Below are 18,183 nucleotides of genomic sequence, written 5' to 3' on the forward strand. Positions count from 1 at the left end.
CTTCCAAACAAAAAAATCAAGCAGATACATTTCAACTGCAGTGTCTTCATAGAATCATAGAATGGCCTGTGTTGAAAAGGACCACAATGATCATCTAGTTTCAAACCCCTGCTATGCGCAGGGTTGCCAACCAGCAGACCAGGCTGCCCAGAGCCACATCCAGCCTGGTCTTGAATGCCTCCAGGGATGGGGCATCCACAGCTTCCTTGGGCAACCTGTTCCAGTGCCTCACCACCCCCTGTGCGGAAAAACTTCCTGATATCTAACCTAAGCCTCCCCTGGCTCAGTTTAAAACCATTCCCCCTTGTCCTATCACTATCCATCTTCGTAAACAGCATCTTCTGTGTTTGTGTATAGACAGAAAAAAAAAATGTATTTCACATTTTGTTTCCATTTTCTTTCTGTTCAATTATTCTGTATAAATATTAATACATTTCTATATAAGTGACTAAGGAAATTATACCCAAGTGTCATTACCAGGAAATGACGCCAATGGTTTAATAGTTTAGAAGAAGGGGTTAAAAGCATTTGCACACATATGGTGTTATAAACCATTTTCTAAAATTTGGCAAATGGCATTAAGCTCACCCTTTGGTACCGTGCTGTTAACCCTTCAGTGACCACTCCAAGTATTTACAGAATGGTCTGTCCAGAAGGTGAGACGGAAGCAAGCACTGCTGGTCGCAATGAACATAACCCTCTGAAGTAGATGAAGGAGTTGGGGCAGCCTGAGCATCCGCACTTGTCTGGGAGCATCCTGGTAGCCGTGTGCCCATGCCATCCCTCGCCCCGGCTGCCGAAGAGTGCTGTCCCTTTGTTGCAGGTGGCTGCTGCTGGTCTGTGCTTTCCTGGAGGGAATCCCTTTCACAAACAAACGCTGCTCATTGTTAGCCATCAGAGAGCATCAGCGTCAGAAAGCATCTTGTCCTGAGCCCCGGTCGTTGGCGAGGAATCCTCTCTGAAAGCGTCTCCACCTCCCTCCCTCCACGCGTCTTTTTGCCGTGCGGCATAGCGCGATGGGTTACTGCCGCACCGCCGAAGGATGAGTTCAGGCGCTCTGCAGTTACCCTCTTTTTCTTTCCTCTTTTTCTCTTCCTTCCCTTTCTCTTCTTCCCTTTCCCAGGCTCTGCTAGCCGTAGCATCCACCCTCCCGAGGGCTTTGCCCGGATCATTTATTTATCTTGTGCGCATTAAGAAACCACCATTAGGCTCTGGTGGGAGGCGCCTTACTCGCTGAGCGCTCGCCTGCCTCCCCTGCGCCGCGAGAGGAATGCACAATTGAGCAGGAGCTGCAAGCTTGGCAGGGGTTGCCGTGTGCGTGCCTATCTGTTGGCCGGATCCGTGCTTTTGCCGACTGGGTCACTGGCGTCCGCCGCTTCAAGGGCTCATTTTTTTTTTTTTTTTTTTTATATTTTTTGGGGTGTGTTTTTTTTTTTTTTTTTTTTTTTAATTATTATTATTATTTTTTTTTTCGCCGGGCATCCTCACCGGAGTTTTACTGCGGGCCGGACTTAAGCGCGGACGCGGAGAAGCCGCGAGGAGCCTTGCCGAGCCGAGCCTCCTGCCCCGGGCCCCGCCCGCGGATCGGCCTCCCTGGCCCAGCGCCGGCCGCGGGTTGGCCGCGGGGCCGCGGAGTGGCGGGCGTCGCGCCGCCGCCTCCCCGCTGAGCAGCCGGGGGCTGCCGCTGCGCCGCGGCCGGGCAGAGGCGGGAGCCGAGCGGGCGGGGGAGGGAGCGAGAAAGCGAGAGAAGATCCCCTGGCCCCGAGGGGCGAGGAGAAGGAGGAGAGGCGAGAAGGAGCGTGGATGTGAAGGAATGTGCCCTCCCGCAGCCGGATCCGCGCGCTTGGGATAAAAAATCGTAATAATCGAGGAGGCTGATCGCCGCGACTTATTGCACGGAGGGAAAAAAAAAAAAAAAAAGAAAAAAAAAGGATAAAGGAGAGCAAAGCCTAGGAGTGACGGGAGAAGAAGGAGAGCGCCTTGGCTGACGCGGGCGGCGCAAGAGGAGGGCGCCCGGCGCGGCCGTCCCGCTGACTCCGCGGCCGCGGGAGGTGCGCGGGGCGGCGCGGGGGTCGCTTCGCTTCGCCTCGCCTCGCCTCGCTATGCCGGCGGCGTGACCGAGCGCCGCGCGCCTCTCCGCCCCGCGCCGCTCCGCTCCGCTCCCCTCCGCCCACCTCCGCCGCATGCCGCCGGCATCCGCGGCGCGCTGATGCCCCGGGGCCGCGGCGGCGCTGCGGACGGCCCCTAGGATGAGCGAGGGGGCTGCCGGCGCCGCGGCGCCCGGGGCGGCGGAGGCGGCGGCGGGGGGCCCGGGCGGGGATGGGGCCGGGGGGCCGCCGCGAGAGCTGCGCTGCAGCGACTGCATCGTCTGGAACCGGCAGCAGACGTGGCTGTGCGTGGTGCCCCTCTTCATAGGCTTCATCGGCCTGGGGCTCAGCCTCATGCTGCTCAAGTGGATCGTGGTGGGCTCCGTCAAGGAGTACGTCCCCACCGAGCTGATGGACGCCAAGGGCGTGGGGCAGGACCCCTTCTTCCTCTCCAAGCCCACCGCCCCCCCCCGCGGCGCGGAGACCACCGCCGCCGCCACGCCGCGGCCGCCCAGCCGTGTCAGCCCCCGCCTCACCACGATGAGCCGGGCCCCCCCGAGGCCCCCCGGCACCCGCGGCCCGGCGCGGGGCGGCCCCAGACCCACGGTTCCCCGGCAGCCCGCCGCGCCCCACACGGCGCCGCCCGCCAGCGGCCCCCCCGGCACTGCCGGCCGCGCCGGTCGACCGCCGCCCGCCGCCCCCAGCACCCCGCCGCTGCCCGCCTGGCCCACTGCGGCACACGCTACCTCCTCCTACAAGATCTACGTCCACGACTCGGCGCCCTCCTGGACCTTGTCTCCCTTCCAGGAATCTACCACTACTACGCCGGAGACCACCACGACCCCCAAAATCCGTAAGTAAAGCGCGCCGGTCCGCTCGGGCACACCCCTCCCGCCGGTCGGGTCATCGGCATCGGGCGCCGTCCGTCCCGGGGCTATTGCAGCTCGGGGGACGCGCGGTGCCCTGCGGGAGGCCAGGGAGCGCCAAGTTCTCCTTCCCTTGGCTGTCTCTCGGCCTGTTCCCCGCTCGTGTGGCGGGCGTCGAGGCAGGAACAGCCGTGGGAGGCGGCTGGAATTCGCTGCGGTTCATAGGAAAAGCTTTCCCTTCTAGTCTGGTGTGAGGGCGGCATTTAGGAGGTGTGGGAAGCAAGGGGACAAGTGATGGCCCGCCAGGAGGGGCAGCGACACTGCTGACAGTGAGCAATGGGAGCTCGGGGCGGGCTGCGTTTCTCTGCCGGTGCGGAGTTTCTCTGGCCGTCCAGCAGCCGGCTCACACCGAAGGAGCCCTCAGCCCCGGAGGGGTGCTGTCTCCGGCGCCGAATTGGGCTGCTGGGAGGAACCCCGCCGGAGAGTGGCACCGATGCGCTCCCGAATGCTCACAGCAGCCCAGGGCTCCCTGGCTCCAGCCAGTAACTGTGCCGTCTGCAGCCTCAGCCCGTGACTGGCTATTTTTTTTTTTAAGCGGAGGAGGTGGCTCGTTCCCTAGTTGCTCTTTGTGCCTGGCTCTTTCTGCACTGCGAAGCACAAACCGAAGGATTTGGGTTCGGTCCGAAATTTCGTTTGAGCTGGGTGCATCAACTTTCAGCTTCTTGTAAAGGTTATTTAGGACAAATGCAGTCCGTGCCAGAGGAACTTCTGTGTGGTGCTATTTAGTGAAATGCTCAATTGTACTGTATTAGAGTCTTCTGTGCTTTTTCATATGCAACGTAGGAAATGAGGAGCCTGTGTTCTCCATTAACTCTTAGTTGCTTTTTCTAGCAGTGTCAGTTCGATCACATGCACCACCTGGATTGCTTGTACAGCCAGCAGCTCCCCTTTTGCATACTAATGCATGCTTATTCCAGTAGAGGATTTGGGTAGCTGGTCATTTAAACTTAATTTTGCCCATTACATCTGTTTTGCTGATGAACCCTGGGACAGAGAGTGTATGTACAGCAAACTGATTTTGTGAATTGGCAGAATAGGGAGAAGAGTGGCAAGCTGGATGTGTACGTGTGGGTGGGCGTGCAGGTGGTGGATGGCTGGGAATGATTACGAATAAAACTGCCACTAAATCAGAGCAGCAAACCAGGCAGTAACTTGCTTCCCCAGCATCTGCTACTGCAATTGAGAAAGAGCCATCTCTCACAGGTGTGGCTGAGCCTGGTTGCACTCTAGCTGCAATCAGAGGAGCTTCAGTGGTACCAGAGGGAAAATCTCTTGTGGATCTGAGCCTTAGCTGTCTCACTGAGGTATATGGAGCTGTATAGAACACTTGGAAAAAAAAAAACAAACAAGGAAACAAAACGTGTGAAGGGAGTGTGATTTGCAACCTGCGTCTCTGATCTCAAATCCTGTGTGCAGCAGTACCTTACTGGCATTTCAAACTGCAGTGACGTGTGTGCCTGAAATGCTGCTGGGTTTCCAGCCTGGGTGGGACCTGTCAGGATTTAAAAGCTGCCATGAGAGCTTTGCCCTTCTCCTTTTTGTGTCTCTTTGGGTCTGGAAGAGAAGTCTGCTGCAATTTTCTCCCATCTCTGTTGCCTCCTTACAAAAGATATAGAAGGCAGTAAAATCCTTATTAATAAATTATTGTCACTGGCAGGACTCTTTTGCGTTCAGGGTGCACAAAGGAAGAAGAGAGCCTTGAAATGTTCCTGGCAGTTTTACAGTCCTGTAACTGTTCCTTGTTTCCGGGAGCCTGCTAATACCTTTTACAGCAGGGTGTTTCCCTTCATTAAGTACAGCTGGGTTATAGGATGAAATGCAAGAGGTGCAAATCCAGTAGAAATTGACCCTGTTTGGGCACATTGATAGCAGAGATTATCATTAATGGAAGATTAAATAGATTACATAAAAAAGGATTTGAATTTGTAGGGCATGTGGCATAATTTATTTATTTAAAGCCAGCTGTATTTCCCTGATGCATATAAGCCTGTCCGAGGATACATGTGAAATTCTCTGAGGCTGCAGTATCTATCAGAGGGGAGAAGGACAAGTAATGTATTCATCCTGCCAGGAAGTGCTGCCATGGTGTGACCCTACAACAAGTACCTGCGTCTGCCACTGAGTTCGCATTGCCCTGACTAACAACTCTTAGCAAGGAAGGGTATTCTTTTAAACAAGTGCATCCTCGTTTTGTAAATTCAGCTGCATGGTCCTTATGTGGCCGTTGCTCCGGTGGCTGTTGAAATGGAAGTCGTGGATCTGTTGTGTCGCGTGAATACAAATCTGACATGACAAATCTGATGCCCCAGCTTTCAAAGCAGTGCACAGCCCTGTGTGATCCACCGGCTTGGCAAGGCACAGATGGAGGCAGGGGTTATGGGTTATTTAGCCTTTCGTGGCTTCTAAGAAAAGAAACAGCTGTCATTATTCATGTGGCAGTTCATTTAATTGCTTCAACGTGTTAAAATGGGCTCAAAATGTGACTTGAGGAAATGGAGAACAAATTGGAAACTATTTCTTCAGAAAGCCGGATGATTGCCCACCTGAAGTCGATGCCGGTAAAGCCTTTTCTCTGTGTGTGTATTCAGCTGAGGAGATGTTGTGAAATCTCTCACTTTTTTGTGGGTGTGCATAATGACAATAATTCTTGGTTGTGTTTCACTCAAAGTCAAGCTATCTGTGAGCTGCTTTGCAAGTTCTCGTTGAAGATCCTTCAGGTTCTGACTAAGCAAAAGCCATTGACTCATCGGCTTTCTCTCTGTACTGTGTGCCTGCGTGTGTTTCTCATGTTCATGTACAGATTGTGGCTTTTTAGCCTCATTTCCCAGCATTCAATGTGAAAATCAATCATTGATTTAGGATAGCCTAACCCACAGATGAGCAGAATCAGCCAAGTGACTGGAACGTGCCGGTGAGGTTTTATTATTATCAAACCATTGGTTTCATTTCTATGGTGTCATGCCCTGATTTTTTCCACTGTGCATTTTTTTCATGGTATTCTGAGTTTTTCAGTAATGTTATTATCTTTAAATTGAGATGTTGTACTTATAGGTGTGTTCAGCTGTGAAATACCCCGTGGTTTCTGTGGTGTTCCTATGACAAAAGGCTAATGCAGAGAGCTGAGGTCAGGCAGGTGGGGCTCAAGTAATGCGTTGTAACCAGGAAAAGAGATGTTACAGAAATCTTAATCAATAGATCTTGTGAAGTCCATTTGCGACCTTCTTTTGTGTCCAGACTGCAGCCTGAACACACTTTGATTTCCTGCTAAAGATTTTCTAGTCCAGTCGTTTGTCCTAGTCATATCTCTGTCTGTTTGCTATGCACGGCATAGGTTCAAGTAACAAGCATCTGGCAGCTGAACTGCTACCAGCACTGACATTTTGGTGAAAGCTGTTTGTTTTATTTTGCACTGATTCAAATATCTTTTTCACATTAAAGATGACACTTACATGGAACTGCGGGGTTTTCACCAACTGGAGGGTGTAGTGGGAGGTGCCAAACTGTAGTAAAACCAGACCTACTCTTTCCAGAGCTCTGAAGCATCCTGCCAACGAATGACAAGTATCTGTGAGCGCTTTGCGTTCTGATCGTGAGCTGTCATTGGAATCATGGAGTGCGCATGTGATGCTAGAACACGTGCCTGTAGCACTGAGTGAGATTAATATGGCATAGATTAATAATCTATGAAGCATCAAAGGCCATGGAACAAAGAAAAATATATCGAACTGGGAACTCTGAAAGCATTTCCTTCTTATTCTCATTCTACTTGCTTTCAGTTCCCATACCATGAGTCAGTGTACCACAGATGTGATTAGATTTGTGTTTTCCGCCTTATATACTTGTCAGCACCAAAGCTAATGCCAAGATACAAAATAACAAATAGAGAATATACCCTAAAGCATAAGTATTTGTAATTTTATTTTTCATTTATTATGGTTATAACTTTTTTCCTCTGTTCAATTAGGTGGAATGACGTTGGGCTTAATTTCACTTTTACATTTATAATCCCCGTTATAGTTGGGAACTAGCACACTTTTCATCAAGTTCATGAGGAATTTGAATGCTTATATGAAGGCTGCGCTCACAGATATGTACAATGATTCAGTTCAGATATATTTCCCTTTAGTTGAAGTATTTGTTGGAATAGCATGACCTGGAGAACTTTCACAGCACTGGTATGATAAGAGGAAGGGATATGGCTGAAATGACTCCATGGTGCCTTTTAATCCCTACGAAAAATCTTTTGGGGGCTGTACAGATTCTCATTATGTTGATTTAAGCTGTGATCGCTGGCAGAAGCAAAGCCTTGCATTTTATTGGGCATATTTTTTTAGCAACTATACAAGGACATTATGTGATATATTATATGTTGACAACAGAATACCATTATTAAATTAAAGTATTGATTCATTACAAAGTATTATGCTAAAGTAATGTCAGTGGTTTGTCTAAACCCACAGAAAATGGAAATTAAAAATTAAAGCGAAAGACCTGTCTCTGTCTACAGCACTGTGTCTAGTGTTGCAGTGCATTTATCATCTGACTCATTGCTTTGAAGCCCTCTGCAAAGCCCAGTAAATGCAAGGATTGCTGTGGATTTGGCTTTGACTTTATCGGTAAATTCTATAGCTCATGTGGCTTTCAGGAAGTATCTACAGCATCCTGTTGTTTAACTTTGCTGATTTCTCCCATGATTTGTTTGCAAGCGTAAGAAAACATGCCTAGTGCAGTCATGTGGGGTGACCTGGTCACAAAGAGAAATAAATGCATAAAAACTTGTGTCTTTTGCATGTCTCTGAGCTTGCTGAGTTCTTTTTGAAATTTATTGTTATGGGTTGAACAAATCTGCATCTTCACTGCAGGCATCGGGAGAAAATACAAACAAGCATTTGGATGTTTGCAGCATCCCTGTTTTCAAGGAGGTTCTGGACCTCAAGGTTTCTGGCTTGGTCTCTGCTAAGCAAGGCAACTGCTTTGGTTGTGGTGCTTGGCCTTGCAGCATGGGTTAGAGAAGAACCTGCACAAAAGTAGAAATATATTTGATAATTGTAAGAGGGTTCCTTGTAGATAACTGAACTGAAAGCCAAGTTGAAACACGTCTTTTTCATTTGGAAGTCTCTTTCAGGTTCTGTTGTCTGGAAGGGATTTGTTGTCACTTGCTATTAAGCATAGGTATTGTTTTTGCGTTACAAGATCAGACTAAATTCAGTCACATAAAGAACAAAATACTTTGGGTCATGGAGATGATGTCTTACTCTAAGGGACTTGGATCAATGTGATGGAGTTTGAAGAGTCGTTGAGCAAGGAGATAGTGGTTTCTCATCAGCTAATTTCTGCAGCGGACCTCTCTTAAACCTGCTTTCATACCTGCCGTTTTTTGGTTTTTTTTTAGACCTTCTAAGCTGTTCTTCTGTGTGAAGTACAGCTGTAGTGGAGAAAAGTGGCTTGCTGTGGGGCTGACCCACCAGGCTTGCCAGGCTAGGGCTTTTCTGAGCAGTGCAGATGGTGGCAGGGAGAGGAAATGCATGCAGGTGAGTGAGTGGATTTAACCAGTTATTTATTTTTTTCTCAAACAAGTGTCTGCCTCCCGTTAGGTCAAGAGACATTCAAGAGAGAGGAAGTGACTAAAGCAGCCCTGAGGAGAATTCTGATAGATTCATTTGTAAATTTCAGTTTCTTTATAGCAGAAAAAACACTTAATTGAGTTAGTTGTTCCTGATGAAATTTGTTGACGTGAGGGAAAACACATTGCAAAATGCTTACTGCTGAATGTTTAGATGTTTGTTTCTGAAACTTTATGAATATGCTTTGGCTCCAAAGGTGCATGTACTCAGGTATTATTTCAAAAGATAGATGAGTAAAACCTATACAGTTCTTTCAGCATTTCATCTTTTCTATCTCCGTGTATTCTGCCCTCCAGTGCAGTGTTCTGTATTTCCAAAGCTGTGTTTCTTACACAGCATGTAAACAGAAGGATACCGTGACTTTAATGCCTTTGCAACATATAACCCTTTTTTTTTTTTTTTTTTTTTTTTTTTTTTTTTTTTTTTGCACTGTGTGCCTGATGACTGATTGCTGAGTGCAGGAGACAAGCTGTTAGCTTCAAAGATAACTCCATTCGTATCGTGTTTAGCAACAGATCGCCATAGAGCTTTTTAGGTCCAAAGCAATGTGTGTTTTCTCCATAGAGTAATTTGAAATTTGTATGTTTGCAAGAAGGAAATGTTCAGGGAAAGCTCAGGTGGAACAGAAGAGGCTCACTGTCCAGATCTTGCTGCAATAGCTCAGAATGAACTGGGTAAGAAGATAAGGGGAAACCTCAGTCTGAAATACCTCAAGAAATTCCTTTTTCCAGTGCTAGTAAAAGAAATCAAACAACTTGTACTGCCTCTTTTTTTTTTGCTGTAGCAAATCCTGTTGGTTTTTTTTTTGTTTGTTTGTTTTTTTTTTTCCATTTATGGCTTTGCTTTTCCTTTCTAAATTAGAATGAATGCTTTAGAAATCCAAAGGGCCCTACTCTCATGTCCCATCCTTCCCCTGTTCCCAGCTTGTGCTTTATATTTATATGGAAGATGCATGTAAGTGATGTATTGACCATGTAGTAGGCCCTCTTTGTAGAAAAAGGATTTGATATTCTGATCTGCTAGAAGAGAGCTTTCAGTGAAGCATTCTGTAACTTTGCTAGCAAAAAAATTGAGGAAAGTATATCTTGATAATATTCTGGGTAGAAGATTTGCTGCATTAAGTAGTTCACAGTCTTTGTTTTTTATAATGGGATTATTGTATGGCCCAGTTTTGCAAACCTGGAGGCCCAATTTAGGATGTGCTGGCGATGCTTTTAGTAGACTTAAGCATGTGCAGAATTGGGGTCAATAAATGAGAACATCTGTGTGATAAAATCTGATACTGTGTTAGATTGTATTGTCAGTGCTTACAAAACATGCTGTGCACATAGATGTACATCAGTTTGAAAATGCTGCTTTTTAAAAGTCTTCAGTATTATTTAAACACGCTTGTTAGAGTTGAGCTTCTGTTAATGCTTTTTCCTTTCTGTTTTTGTGTTTTCACTATAACCATGAAGCAGTGCACCATTATGCTGTGTGTTCTCTGCATGAAACATGTCCTGTAGTAAAACCTTTGTGTTCTGGGGGATTGCAGCTGGTTAGCTGTAGGCTCTCAGGAGAAATGGCAGTCGTGAATTCTTTTCATGCCACTTATAAATAACACCCTGCTCTGAATTTTATTTTATTTTTTAAATATCATTCTGGAAAATAATACTTCTTGTTTTGTGCACTATTTTCCTCTCTCTCTGCTACATCTCCAGGTAGCAATATGACAGGGATGAGTTTTTCCTGAAGCACATACGTTGTTTTCTGAAACATTAGAGATGCCACACTGCATTGTATGGGAAAAGTATTAAAAAAAAAAAAAAAAAAAAAAAAAAAAATTATTATTATCATGTTTTTCATTTCACAGCATCACTGCGGTTAAGTTCATGATTCTAGTTCTCAGGGACTGGGCTTTGGTTGCTGGCTGTTACCAGCTAGAGGGGCTATAGCACTGTGAAACAGCAATCCACTAAATTAGTATTAATAACAAAGCGCTGCTTTTTCAGATTTGATTATTCTCATTGATGTCAGAACTCTTAAAGCAAGCATTTTTGATAAGATTGGGATATTCTCTTGCACTGTCTGTGCTGGTCTGTTACTGCACTGACAAGGGCTTTTTTGTTACGTGGTAAACAAGTGTTGTAGAAAACATACAATCTACCCTGCAATGCTTCTAAAGGTAAACAGGGTTTTAACAGAAACAAACTTGCATGAAGTGTGTTCAGTTATACTACACTATACAATGCTAACATTTTAATTACATCTCCTGTTTGAGTTGATGATAAAATAGCATTTTCAGTGGTGTGCTCCCAGTGGCTGACAGTTGTGGGTGGATAGCGATAGGACAAGGGGGGGTGGTTTTAAACTGAGAAAGGGGAAGCTTAGGTTAGATATCAGGAGGAAGATTTTCACCCAGAGGGTGGTGAGGCACTGGAACAGGTTGCCCAAGGAGGTTGTGGATGCCCCATCCCTGGAGGCATTCAAGGCCAGGCTGGATGTGGCTCTGAGCAGCCTGGTCTGCTGGTTGGTGATCCTGCATAGCAGGGGGTTGGAACCAGATGTTCATTGTGGTCCTTTTCAACTCAGGCCATTCTGTGATTGTAGCCATCCCACCTGCTCAAGGTTGAGCAATACTGCTAAATACTAAGAAACCAAAACCAGTTGTAGGGACTCAGTTTTTTCCCCGTGTGTTACAGTATAAGTGGTGAGAGGGCTATCATCAAAGTTGTACCAGGCTATTCCAGAGGTTGTGACTTGGGAGCTGGTTTATTAATACTTTGAAAAAACAATCTATTGATCGTCTCCCAAGTGCTGTGCTTTGTTCTTCTTTGTTGTTTTGTTTGTTTGTTTGAAGAGAAAAGCTATGTGGAGAGAAAAATAACATTGTTGTTCAATCTGTCAGTGATTTTGCCAAAAAGAAACATTTTTTGTTTGAAACATAGAGATGCACTGAACTGAAATGTTACAGTCCTTTTGCTGCCATCTAACTTTTTCAAAGCAAAAAAAGAAAACCAAATAATTTGCAGTGCTGGGTTCAGTGGGCCGTGGGTTCAGAGACTTCACTGATGGTATTACTCTGATGGATGTCACTGCTCCTGATTTAGGAAGGGAGATGTACTTCTGTAATTATTTCATAAATAGCCTGCTTTACCACATTAGTCTTTAGCCTCCAGTCTGACCCAGCTACATAAGGGACACAGTTCAATTTACTCTAAAAACTGTGCTTTTTCAGTAAAAGGCCAAAAAGTCATGTACAGTGTTTTTCCTTAAGCAGCCTGAGTTTCTTCTGCTTTAGATTTCAGCCTTTATAACTTCTCTTTATGCAAGGCATTGTCATGTTTCACTCTTTAATCTCAGGACTGTCTCAGTGTAATATCAATATAAAAATCAGCTGTAGCTCCTTTCCATTAATCAAAATCATTGGAGACAGAAACATGCTGGTAAACTGTAGCATCTCTTAGCAGGTGAAGTTATTCCCTGTGAATGCTGTTTATGGGTTTATAGTACATACTTTTAAATAAGCTGATTATCTTAAAGCACTGTCGAAAAGACCCTATCTTTGCCATTGAACTGAGGTTAGATACTTTTGTATCAGGTTTGCGTTAATGCACAAGGGCTTTTTCCAACCACCTTTCTTTCAGTGCTGTGCCAGCAGGCTGCACTTTTGCCTCAACCAGTTAACTCTAGGGCTGTGAAGCTGGGGACCTTCGCACTCAAGATGATAATAAAAACACAGAAAAAGCAGCATTCAGAAATACAGAGCTTAGTCTGAGGGCTTTATCGGCACCAAGGAATGTTTGTCCTTGGTGGCTGCATTTGCCTTGCTGTGGAGAAGGCTGGCTGGGAGCTAAAAGGGCTGCACTTCTACTAAGGGAGCTGTTCTGCTGTTCTGGCAACATTAACCACCCTTTCTTCTCTTCTGCAAAAGCACAGAGGGGGGAAAAAAAAAGTGCTTTTAATACCTTTTTAGAACAGGAGCATGTTCATTACAGAGGCCTGTTCAGTCCTGAGTGAAAAGCAAGAATAGTAACTTAATATTTTCTATTGGTTTTAGATATATCTGCCTGCAAGACAGAATTCTTGCAGGTTTTAGTTCCTGGATGCTGAATTTATTCTGGTATACGGAACTGAAATTTTAACAGTGATGTGTTTGAGAGGGAAGAAGGGTCAGATATTGTCTTTTTAAATTCGGAGGGGGAGATTAGAGTCTGCTTGCATCCACTGAATTTCTGTAGTTGAGTAAGTCTTGGCTAAACTTCGTGCTTACATATGTGGGGACGGCTCTCACCCATTGCCTTGGCAGGTGTACAGGATTTGTAGCCAGCTGCAGCATTGCTGCTGGAAGCTGTGCCTGTGAATGTGGTCGAGCACAGTTTGAGGAGCTGCTGAGTAATGTTCCTCTTTGCTCATTTGTTCACAGAGGGTATTTTGGAAACATGGACGGTTATGTATGCAATGTTGCTAATAACTGAAATACATTTACCTCTGATTCTATCAGTGATCCTGACTGAAGAGTGATGTACCTGCAGAATACGAAGTGTTTTAGACAGAGAGCAGAGCTAGCAGTCCCCTGTGAAGCGATTATTGTGGGTAATCCTGCAGTGAGGATAAAGTATATGAGACGATGAAAAGAATCATCATCCTTGTGAACTGTTTTAGTTTTTCATACTCTGAGAATTGTGCAATTTTAAAAGCAGTGTGAGTTTATTAGGGAGCTTATTTTTTAATGACAATCGCATAAAGAAGATGCTGTAAGATTATATCTAATGAATTAAATACATTACATTTGAATTATTTAATTACAGATTACTTTTCGACCATCCCTTATATCTAATGAATTAAATACATTGCATTTGAATTATTTAATTACAGATTACTTTTCGACCATCCCTTAACATCCTAATACTCTCAATATTTTTCAAGATTTTAATCCTGTTTATTAATGCAGCCTGTAGGACAGCATAGACTAGTAGCATGTATTTCCTTAGGAAATACTACTTAAAAAATGCTACTTAAAAATAAGTTTACTGTATTTTATGTAGTGAAACATAGTAACCAACACACAAAATGGGGTAACGAGCTAACTGTGGTCAGGGGCCCTAACGATTTCTGGGATGCAGATTTTAAAGAGAGAAAAGCTGTAAGGTGGCTGTTCTAAATATGATCTTATTCTGCAGAAATATATTCCACTTTTTTATGCATGTGTCACTGGTTGTGGCTTTGAAGACTGGATAAAAGATTGAAGTGCAGAATTTGAGTTGGGCTCTGAGGCAATGGTCTCTCATGTAACTGGGCATTCAGTGGGAGCTGTGGGCTGCTCCAGCTGCTCTTTAGAAACCACCGAAAGAAGGATAGATCACAGGCAAGCACTGGCCTAGATGCTTTACATTAGAACTAAGGTGGAAAGATTGCTGGAGAATGCAGAGTCCAAAACGTAATGAACATCTCCTAATTAACGCCAGATTTTTTAAACTGCATTGACAAGAGGGTAATTTAAGATTTTAAAGGTGAGCTCAGCTCTGTGTGGGGATAATCAAAAGGGCCAAAAGAAGTGAATAGGAGGATGTTATCCGAAATATGTGATTTGACATTTCAGTACTGGTTATGGAAAATAAATTGATATGAAAAGAAAACTCCAAACCAAGCTAAACTTGCAGCAAAATTCCTGAGGTTCAGCAGTACATCATGTCTGTATTAGTTGCTAATATGATTTCCTGCTTTATGGGACAAAGTGATTTTTCCCTCTGGGTCCTGACAAAGCATATCCCATAGTGCATAGATGGAGATAGCGTTAAATGAGCTGTACTGCACTGTTGTCTTTGAACTTCTTACCTTCGTAATTGCAACTGAAATTTGCAAGTTCACCTTGAATTTGGTAAATTTTTTCCCACTACCACCAGAAAATCAGTAAGTTGGACAGTGTGCTGCTCTTGTCATAGATAACTGCTGTAGGATTACTTTATTTCCATCCTTTTGGTGTGCTTACCAGTCTGCACATCATCCCCCAGCATTGTGCAAGACTTGGTGATGGATAAAAATGATTAACTACTTTTCTTCAAGCTCATGCTTTCTTATTTGAGAAATAATGATGTGATGAAGAAAGTGAGAAATGAGAGATGTGTTACAATGAATATGCACTTAATCTAAATGTCAGAAATATTGTGGATTATGTGTGTGATCATTTTCAGTAGTTCTTTAATAGATCTGATACCTTCTTTTGTTATACTGGATTAAAGGGAAGCTTGTAGTTTTTGGGTTATTCAAAAGTATGTCTCCAAATATAGCCAAGGTATGTGTCTGAATAGCAAAGTGTATCTGACAGTGATGCAGGGCTGTGTACAAGGTGCCCTAGCAAGCGAGTTATTCTAATTAATAATTCCTGTCTTTTTGTTCTGCAGTATGTTGAATCAGGTTTGAATTTGGGGCACTCATTAGACCAACAGCTGCCATTATGACAACCCCTTTAAACCTTTTCAGCTTAATTTTATAGGCAGTTGTCACTGGGAATTTTAGTGAGGACAAAGATTTATATTGCTTTCGCATTACATGTTAAAGCTGAAGTGTTACTGTTGCCATATCTCACATCAAAAGGAAGAAACACATTTGGTGTGGTGTAGTTTTCTATACATAGAGACCAAGTGCTCTCTGAGTAGGTGGGATCCTTAGCCAAATCCCAACCCAATGAGATAAGTGAGAATAAGTGGGCCTCAGCTAACATTTAAAATAAACACAAAGGAGTGCCTTGCTTACCCTAGTCTGTTGTTCTGCATATGCTCATAGTTGACTTTTATTAAAGGAAGCTGTGTTCATCTCGAAGAAAAATAAAAGAAAAAAAGATTTGTTCTAACAGTAGCAAATGTAATTATTAGCACGGATCTGGGATGGAGCTTGAGGTAGATTTTGAGGTAGCTCAGCAGAAAATTGCCAGGTGCTGATTTTACCTTCTTTCTTTTTAACTCCCTTCCAAAGTTTGATTCTGATACAAAAAAAAAAGTAGGTTTTTTTTTTTTTTTTTATTTTACTTGATATATATATTTTTTTCACGGCTTCCCCCAGATCTTCTTGGCTTTAAAGTGTAAATAGATAAATGAAAAACTTGCTGAATGTTGTCCTATTAGCTTATTTTTCCTGCTGTTAACTTAAAGGTTTCAAAATGTTGTCCCTATGAAGAAAAGATATTAAAGGCACGTTAGAAACAATTTGTCATCTCAAAATTCTCATGCCTTTTGATTGTTTTAGTAGTTTAGAGATGGTTTTATTATCGTTGTTTATTACTGAAGATTAATATTTTGTTTGCATGTAGACATATGACCCCAGCACAGTTGTTTCTATTGAAGGCTCACTTGTTACGCATTTCAAAGCTTATGTGAAATAATTTATGGCAGAGCTTGAAAATATGTTTTGGTAATAGCCTTTTTAATGCCTTTAGGACATTTAATTGCCATTAAGTGGCATAATCTGCTGTTTGGAATGGAGAGCTGGGAGTATTCTGGTTGCAAACACGATAATGAAATGAAAACAAGGAGGAGTAATAAATGAATAGTTTGGTACTATTAGCAGCTTGCTTGGGTTCAGCATCCTATTTATGACCAGAGTCTATGGTGTGCATCATCTAAGGGGAGATATATTTTCCCCAGGCTATTCGGGGTCTGATCCTCACTGTGCTGAAATGGTCTTAGAGTGGCATTAATTTTGACAGTGGTGGTTTCAGCCTGTGGTTCTTGATTTGTTATGGCTGAAGTCAGTGGTGTCTCTGTGTGTGGCTGGACACAGGGCACAATAGACAGTCTGGCCCAATTATGCAGGACTTAAATGTCCATTTTATTGAGCAGTGGTATCTGTACAGAAGAACTTTTGGCACGATTTCTGTGTTCTGCATGACTCTCAATGCTTCTGCCAATCTTGATTTGTAATGTTTACATCGTAATCTCATTAAATAAGCATCAGAACTCTAAAAATCAGTTTGCAGTTTTGCATGCTTTGCTTTAAAAATAACGCAGAAGTTAAAGCTTTCCAGGTGTTACATCCCTTTCCATATATCTTAGTTTTGATCACGTGTCAGGGTGCTCAGCTGGTAGGCAGGTGAGCAGTAGGGGAAAATAAAAGATTTGTGGTGGCCATTTGTTTGAAGCAGTTACCTTTCCAGTTTTCTTGGGGTTCACAAGTAGAGCTTTGATTGTAATATATACTCTAGTATGAAACAAAGGGCTAATATGGGTAGTATCTCTATGTCATGTGCAATTTTGGTGTGTAGTATTTCTTTTTGACCATCATGCTGTTGGTTTGGGTGGTTAGAATTTCTCTTCAGAAGTTTCTATCCTAGATAAGTGTCTGTCCTTCAGAAAGGAAAGCTATATGGTTCTATGTCTTCCTACTGAAGCAGTTGGTTGCATAACTACTGTGTATAGTCACTGTGAAATGCATCACTGAATACGTGATTTTTAGATGGTTTTGTGTATGTACTGAAGTTATAAAATTCATGTTATATTTGGAGTCTTAACCTGTAATCAATGTATGACCATAGGAAGACTGGGTACTCCTTTTTTTTGGTTGCTGTTTTGGGTGTGATTTTGTAATAGGCAGGAAATCTAATAGATTCTGTATGGCTGCTTATCAAATCACATAAAAATTCCACTGATTGGTTCTGCAGAACCTTCTTAATTGAGACATATAACAGTTATTGTCAAGTTCTGCAGTATTTGGAGAATATATTCACAATAAGCATACCAGAAGCTGTCTTTCCTCATTTCAGAGTTAAATATATGCTATTACACTTATTCCCTACTGATGAAATGGCAATTGCTGTTTTCAGTTTTCTGCCCTGAGTCTTCTGTTGTTGCTAAAATTTTCCAGAAATGCCCAGAGAGGATGGGACAGCAGAGGTAGGAAGAGAAGTCTTGTGCTCAGAGGCAATGAGAAAGACAGATTTAGAAGACTGACAGATTAGAAAAGCTAGAAATTATATGCATTATGAAGCTCAAGCATTTTTTCTCATAGGCCTGATTGATTATGATAAAACTGTTGCCTGTAGGTGAATTATTGAAGAGCTAAGAAGGAAATAACTCCAGGATGAAGTGCTGTGCCCAGAGCTGGGTCTGGCATCAATTCCTACTGTGCACTTCAGCAGAATCCTATGATATTTCTCCCAGGGATTTTCCTCAGATGGGTGGCACTCCTGAAAAGAAAGTAGTAATATGAGCTAGGGAAGGAATTCCTTCTATCATGAGCCATTAAGGTGACTCTTCCATTTCCTCTACGGAAAGGCTTCCTAATTGGTTGAGCCTGTGTTACTTCAGTGATACCATTGCATTCAGAGCTGAATCTGAATTGAAATTTGAAATTTGAAATTTGAATCTGAATTTGTATCTACACAAGCCTCAAAAAACAGGAAATCTTGCCCAAAGTACCTTATTCATGATAGCGGAGCTCACAATGTTTTTATTTCCAATGTTTTTATTTTCCTTTTTATTTCCCTACAAAACAAGTATGGTTGGCCAGCTGTATCTTTTAGAATTCCACCTAATAAGAGAAATTTAAATTCAGAGTTTCTTGTGTAATTAC

At 43.6% G+C, this 18,183-nt stretch overlaps 1 protein-coding gene across 1 annotated transcript in view; it reads left to right on the top strand.

The window, feature by feature from the left end:
* Positions 1–2,249: 2,249 nt before the first annotated feature.
* Positions 2,250–18,183, top strand: part of NRG3 (neuregulin 3) — a 424,154-nt gene continuing 408,220 nt past the window's right edge. The window contains exon 1 of the mRNA XM_042863123.1: positions 2,250–2,940. Within this exon, the coding sequence (XP_042719057.1) occupies positions 2,250–2,940 (691 nt within the window). The remainder of the gene's footprint in view (positions 2,941–18,183) is intronic.

This window comes from Lagopus leucura, unplaced genomic scaffold (genome assembly GCF_019238085.1).
Source record: "Lagopus leucura isolate 7727_CA_CO unplaced genomic scaffold, USGS_WTPT01 Super-Scaffold_739, whole genome shotgun sequence".
Classification (NCBI taxonomy): domain Eukaryota; kingdom Metazoa; phylum Chordata; class Aves; order Galliformes; family Phasianidae; genus Lagopus; species Lagopus leucura.